The 7,596-nt window shown below is 35.1% G+C and overlaps 1 protein-coding gene across 3 annotated transcripts in view; it reads left to right on the plus strand.

Annotated features, from left to right (window-relative positions):
* The window catches only part of LOC117207548 (furin-like protease 2), a 422,104-nt gene extending 415,069 nt beyond the window's left edge, over positions 1-7,035 (plus strand). For all 3 annotated transcript variants that reach the window (XM_033447856.1, XM_033447857.1, XM_033447858.1), the window contains 7 exons: positions 808-995; positions 1,493-1,741; positions 2,259-2,727; positions 3,017-3,216; positions 3,653-3,934; positions 4,209-4,426; positions 4,765-7,035. In XM_033447856.1, the coding sequence (XP_033303747.1) occupies positions 808-995; positions 1,493-1,741; positions 2,259-2,727; positions 3,017-3,216; positions 3,653-3,934; positions 4,209-4,426; positions 4,765-4,872 (1,714 nt within the window). In that variant the 3' untranslated portion in view covers positions 4,873-7,035. The remainder of the gene's footprint in view (positions 1-807; positions 996-1,492; positions 1,742-2,258; positions 2,728-3,016; positions 3,217-3,652; positions 3,935-4,208; positions 4,427-4,764) is intronic.
* The last annotated feature ends 561 nt before the right edge of the window (positions 7,036-7,596 follow it).

Genomic DNA, 7,596 nt, shown 5'->3' on the forward strand with positions numbered 1-7,596 from the left:
AACAGCAAATAAAATAACGAACGTGGAAAGGTTAAATTCAAATTTATTTTTATTTTTTAGTAGATATATTTTAAGTTTCATATACATGTTTTCAAATAAATAATTGAAAATAATATATTCAGATTTATTTGTTTAATGATTAAAAACATTTCAAATATCACATAAATTTTTTAAAAATATATAACTGAAAATAATACGTCATACAAAACAGGTTTAATTTCCGACGTATTCTGTGCAAAATGTTCTGTCGCTGGCCGAGAGGAATTTTTACATGTGCTACAATTATAACGCTCGATATTTTCCTCTTTCTATACTTTACATACATCTTTCCGCGTTTGTCCTGCTGAAAAACTTCGGACAAAGGGTTTCGCCGTTCCAATTAGAAGCAAAAGTATCTTTCGTAAAAAGGCAGCGGTAAAAATCTGCAATTTTTCTAAATTACACCGTTCTAAAAATAAGATGTTAAAGAGGAACTTTTAAAACTGCACGCTAGAAATGAAACAATGCACACATACAACGTTGTTAAAATTTTTTTACTTTTCCTATATTACCTCTTCGTACATCTGCATTTTGTAGAAACAGTATTAACTTCTTTATATTTGCATTGCATATCTAATTTTCAAACACCGTTTGTTTGCTTTTTTACAAGGAAGATTTACCTGTACCTTTGGCAAATCGAATAAAGTGTGTAATTAACAGGTATGCTTACTTAGCCTTCGAATACGACTTAGAAGAAGAGATGAAAACATTTAGGACGGTAAGGTGGTAATTAGAGAGAATTTTTGTTTTCAAAAATCGTTATTACAGTACGTGCGTGAGTCGATGTCCGCCGAGAAGTTTTCCAAATCAAGGTGGCGTCTGTTGGCCTTGCCATGAATCCTGCGAAATCTGTGCTGGGGCTGGCCAGGATTCTTGTCTCTCCTGCGCACCTGCTCACCTACGAGTTACTGATCTAGCAGTGTGTCTCCAGCAATGTCCAGAAGGATATTACGAGAGTAAGTGTACTTTCAGTGAAATAAAACCGATTTGGTAAAGTAAAATAATAACTAAAGTAGAATATTTAGTAAAATAGTTTCAGTTTATTCAATTGAAACTAACTTTTTGAATTGTTTCTAAATTTTCTCGAATTAAAATTAGTAACAGAAATAGAAGATAAAGTGAAAGATCTCATAAATACTAAAGTATTATAAAGAATAATTTCCGTTGAATTTGAATTAAAATTAATTTGATTCATTTCTTCCTCCTCTTTTTTTTCTTTGTTGATTAAAATTGATTCGGATGGACTACAAAAGATTTGATGCATATAATCTATTAAAGTAAAATTATTCTACTTAGAAGATCTAATCAATAGACTGTAGACGCTGTTTATGCATTGACAGGAAATATAAAAGCTTGAATGGAAGCACCATGTGCGTTACTCGCAACAAATATATTAAATGACAAAAAGTTATAACAAAAACGATCTAAATGAATAGTGATCGGATATTTCCAGATACAGAGAACAGTACATGCGTACCCTGCGAGGCGAATTGCGCCAGTTGCCAAGACAGACCGGACAAATGCACCAGTTGCGAGCATCACCTTGTTATGTACGAAAACAAGTGTTATGCAGCCTGTCCCCTGTACACCTACGAAACACAAGATTACAACTGTGCACCGTGTCATTCCACGTGTGAAACTTGCAATGGCACCGCGGAGAACCAATGCATCTCCTGTCGACCCGGATTGTTTTCTCTGAACGGTACGTAGTCGTCCGGACGTTAATCCTTAAAAACGACACTCGGGTGCAACCGATAACCTAGAAACCTATTTCTCTTGGTAGCTAGGTATCCGTAAGAGGCTCAGTGTTTCGAATAAATCATGCTTTTAAGTTTCATCGATTCATTCTTCATTAGCTATTCTGTTTGAATGGAATAAAAATAAAGAGTAGTCGTGGTGGAATTTGTTGTTATGTTTTCTAATAACTAATTGGTCTAAATAAAAATTGACAACAAAATTGGATGTAAAAAATGGTATCTTTCATCTCGATAAATTAATCAAACCACAATTAAGTATTAAATCAACCCTTAACTTTTTACTGGTATTATTGAACCATAAAATAAGATGAATAGATTTTTTATGAAAGCAATAAACACTTTACGTGCTCTTTTAAAAGAATTTGAATGAATTTATTATTATACCTAATATTATAGTCAGCCATAACTCAACGGTACAATTTAATTTAAGTTTTAATTTAAAATGAATTTTATAAATCCCAGGATCATGTCGAGCGTCTTGTCCAGCGGGTTATGGAGCGGACAAAAAGCGTCGCGAATGCGTTCCATGTCCACCCGGATGTGCTACCTGCTCCATGTCAACCTGCACAAGCTGCGATGAAGGCTGGAGCTTGAACGAAGAAAGTCTCTGCGCTCCTGAACATCGTGATCGTTGCGATATATCGGAATATTACGAAAATGGCCACTGCAAGCAATGCCATACTTCGTGTAAAACTTGCGCTGGACCTGGTGAAGATCATTGCGTCTCCTGTCAAACATCTCTGCTCCTTCAAGGGAAACGCTGTGTGTATCAGTGCGACGATGGTTATTATTCAATGGCGCAGCCCTCTAGACCCGTCTGCGTACCTTGTTTGCATACTTGCAAAACGTGCGTGTCTCGACTGAACTGCACTGCCTGTCAAGACGGATTGCAACTCCAGAGTGGAGAGTGCAGGTCCTCTTGTGCTCAGGGGTAAGTTTGCTTTAGAAAAATCAAATATTTTTCCTTTTTTTCTTTTACCTTTCGTTTCTTGTCTATTCGTTGAGTTTTTATTTTGTTATATAATAGTTTTTGGATAAGGAATTAGCAACTGAGAGATGATCTTCTATCCAACCTAAAATGTTTTTACTCAATTATTATAGAACTTGAAATATTTCAACCCCTTCCTTACAGAGAAATCTAAAATTCTAAAAACTTCCACGATCTTATATAACACGAACGTCGATAAATGCATGAAACGAAAAATCTTGTTTCAACGCAGATATTACAGCGATCGAGGTCAGTGCGCGAAATGTTACCTGTCGTGCAAAACGTGTTCCGGACCCAGAAGAGATCAATGCGTGACCTGCCCTCGTGGTTGGCAACTAGCAGCGGGCGAGTGTCATCCGGAGTGTCCCGAAGGATTCTTCAAATCTAACTTCGGCTGCCAGAAGTGTCACCATTACTGTCGTACCTGCAAAGGTATATAAGAGAAATACCAGCGTGTTTCGGTTTTTTCAAACATGACAAAAAAATTCTCATGAGATATAGTATCACGGTTAATTTTGTGCATTAAACAATTGAAATTTATATATGTAAATTTTCATGAAAATTGATAAAAAGCAAAAATTAAGAAAAGTATATCACTTTTTATCGTAATTTTTAAACTGCACTTAAAAGTGAATTTTTTAAGAAGTTTTTATAAGTTAAAAATTGTTAATTGTTATATAAATACTGTATTCTATAGTTGGATATTATCTTTAGCCATTCATTTCTCACTAATTCATATACTTTACCAATGTACGTGTACTATGTATTATTATAAATCAGTGAAAATGTCTGCATATTTATGAACAGTAGTATATCTCATATAAATGTGTCTGTGTGAAAGAAAGATTAACGCGTGAATGCATTGCAGGAGAAGGGCCGATGGAATGTACTTCTTGCCCACCCCATTCGATGCTAGAGGGTGGCCTCTGTATGGAATGTCTTGGAGCGCAATACTACGATCCCCTGACGCAACTCTGTAAAAATTGCCATTCCGATTGTCGAAGATGTACTGGTCCAGGAAAATTTAGTTGCGCAGCCTGTTCGCCACCATTGCATCTGGATAAGTTGAATAGTCAGTGCGTTCCTTGCTGCACGGGTAACGAGAAGGGGGCGCTGGCTGAAGAGTGCTGTCTTTGTGATCCGGAAACTGGTAAGGGAAATTAGTCATTATTGGACTGAGGAATATTAAATAACTTGAGAACATAAATTTTCTAAGATTTAAATTCACGAATATAATTTCAAAATCAGAAAAAATTCCATGAATGTACGCATTTAAATATTAATAATAGCCTAGTACAATTGTGATAAGGAATTATTAAAAAATCAAATTCAATTCTGAATTGTCTTATAGAATTTTATTTCGCTCAATATGGAATTAATCAGCGTTAATCGGTTAACCAATGTTTTTCTAAACGTTAATACAGGTGGCTGCAGGAACAGCTCACCAGCTGGTAAAAGAAGAGTGCCAGGAACAGAATTTGCCTCGGCTGACACAGCTATTTCTGAAGTGTATGCAAACTACGAAGGAACGACCGATAAAAACGATTCGGCTTCGCTGGCGATAACAGCGACTACGACTATAGCTGTCGCCATTTGTCTCATATCTGTTGCTCTGTTCGCTACCATATTCATCGCTCTTCAGGTATGTATCTAATTTATGTTATGTGAAAGTTCAAATTTATCTCTTTATACAATCAATCTATCTATTATATTATTTTCATTCTTAATTCGTGACTAAATACCTTTTCATTAAATCGATCTTTCAAACCAATCAATTTTCGAAAAGCATCCAAAGTATTAATCATATGCTATTTTATAGTTCTTAAAAATACGTTATAAAACCAACTCTTATTGTGTTGGAGAACAGACAAAAATCGAAAACAAACAAATTAACAAACAATTTCAATCTTACATTTAAAATATTATTATCCGTTTTGCCATCAGAGAACCGAAATTTTAGCTATGCTCTTCAATTTGCAGGCAATGTCAGGAAGGAGAGAAACGAACAAGGGTTACACGCAGCTAGCTGTGAGGGTGGAACCTCCGGACGATGTATACGCGGACGACACGACAGAGCTAATGACCTAAATCCAACTAACCTCACCGATCCAACCAAACCAGCCATCACGACCTATTGGAAGAAGGTCATTCAGTCTCAAGATCACAAATAAACCAATAACTTACTTACGTGTTGGTTATTAGAAATCTGTGACGATTAAGATTCAAAAGAACTGCGTGTTAAAATCGTTCGAAGTGATCCGAGGCAAAAGAAATATGCAACAAAGTAACAAGAACAAAATAATGTAATATGTATCGAAGGAAGAGGAGAAGAAACGAGTGATAAAGAGAAAAAAATGGAAGAGTATAAAAATTCGAATGGACAAAATGGCAGAAGAATGACGAAAGGGACAAGAGAAATTCGTTCGAAACGTGATAGTAAAGACACATTTCACTTTTTTTTTTTTGGCACACTGTACGAAGAAAGTGTGACTGTTGTTCGCTATATAATAAAATTGACAGTGCGGTTGTGTGAATGGCGGTGAACAAGGTGTTTAGGTATATTTTTTTGAACGGTCAGGCGCATCGCTGATTTTGTCGAGTGCACAAGAGCGCCACGAGTGTATAAACGGCGAATTAACTTTTTAAAAAGCCGAAAGTACTCAATGGTTCGTAGACGAACGACACGAAAAGGGCGACGGACATTATGAAGTGCCTGATTTACAACGCCCTTGACACAGCACCGTTTCGTCTGCCCTTTTTTAGTGCCTACTATCCTGACCGTCACGTCGCACCTAGGTGGAAATAAGCTTGTGAATCGAAATCGAACAAGTATCGTACTTAAACAAGCTATCGAAGATGAATACGGTGCGTATACTGTGCAACTGACTCGTTCTTGTATTTAATTACGAATATTTTTACGAGTCTCACTGGTATAACTTTTTTGTTTTTATTCTGTTCTTGTAATATTTCTGATGATTTTTCATGTTACATGGTGAAGGGCACTGCGTATTGATTTCAATTAGCAGATAAATGTAATCCTAAGCATCTTAACCTGTTAACCGAGATCACTTAGATTCCTAACCTCGAAGACAACGATCTCCTTATTTGAATGAATATATTTTAATACCGTATTTCACTTCCATTGAAAATAGATTGTATATCTATATTTGAGATAATCAATCTTTGAAGGCTATCATAGATATTCGCAGAAAGTTATTTGCAGCATATTTCTCCTGGATTAAAAAGTCAATAAAGTTGAATTTAACAGAATTAAATATTAGGCAAAGAGTAAAAAAATGGTTGTTCACAGTGATTACAAATAATAACATTGTAATAGTATTTACACAGTTTGAAGTTTCACTTACGATAGCCACTGAAGATTAAAATCAAGCTATTTGAAAATTTTTATTAACTTCTAACTTTAAGATTATGGATATGACCCGGTTAACAGATTAAAATAGGTTACGAGAAAATGTTTCATTGGATAATGTAAGTATGAAAGTTGAAGGATAGCAGGTTGACCAAAAGGGGGAGGCGAAAAAAGTAAATAGGAAAAATTATGAATGAAACAGAAGAATAAGGGAATTTATTTCTCTGTATAAGAAAAAAGAAGGGTTTACATGACTTTGTTCTCGTGCAATGAACAGACTTGACATCCTGTGTCAGAAGTATGTGAACTCAGATTTCTTTGTGATCCAGCATGTGTATCAGTCATTCCGTCGTGAACGAAACAGCCAATTGCGTTTCTTTTGTAACTGTTGTTATTGCTGCATTGTCTATGTATTTTTTCTTTGTTTATATAGTATTCTACTATACATTTTCCGCGTTGCTCTAGCATCGTTTGTTTTATTCGTTATTGCAATAAAAAAAGAGAGTGGAAGAGTGAGAAAGGAAGAATGATAAGGAAAAGAGACCATACTCGTTGATGTATCACACACAAAAAAGCTTTTTTTTTTAATAAAAAGAAAAAGAGAGCACGAGAGTGTGAAAGAGAGTGAGGAAGAGAGAAAATATGCAAAAAGAACATACGAAAAGAGTCCTCGGTAAATCGGTACCTTTAAGAGCTAATTGTCCGCGCCTACCGTGTGAATATTGAATTTCTCCTCGTGATTTGATATAAAGCTATTATTGTACTTTTATGATGAACGCGATTATAAATATATACATATATACATATACATATACATATATCTATATACATACACATACTCAGGCGTTTAAATATATTTTGAGTTCGTGTTCCCACTAAGATATCATTATTGAGTAATGATTATTGAATATTTTTACCTTCATGCTTCGGAAATAATTTATCGGAATAATAATTTATCAGAAAATTCGTAACGTTCCTCGATGACGTCAAATTTTATTGTATATTTAGCAAGATTGGAAGGGAATTTTTTTATTAATGTGTTGTATAATAACTGATTAAATATTCTAATTTTCCTAATTTCTTTTCTCGTGGATCTAAAGTTTTGTTAAAATGCTTGTTTTTTTTCTCCTGAATACGGAACACGTTAAAGCCAGGCAAACAGTGCCGTTTTGTATCTTCTGATCGTCATTTAAGGTAAGTGCATTCGCTAGGCTCACCAGCAATTACTACCAAGTGCACGGATAACAGGCAAACCGACCACGAGACTGAAAGTACATTTGCTGGTAATGGAAAGCAAGCCATTACACTTAATGAAACGTTAAAGAATAAACAGTGAAATGGAATATACACGTTACCGACACAGTCTAACGGTAACCTTTATGATGCTTCGAGAATCTATCTCATTGTATTTTATAGACTTTGAATGTTTCCTTTTAATGATT

This window comes from Bombus bifarius, unplaced genomic scaffold (assembly GCF_011952205.1).
Source record: "Bombus bifarius isolate JDL3187 unplaced genomic scaffold, Bbif_JDL3187 scf7180000008038, whole genome shotgun sequence".
In the NCBI taxonomy this organism is placed as follows: Eukaryota; Metazoa; Arthropoda; class Insecta; order Hymenoptera; family Apidae; genus Bombus; species Bombus bifarius.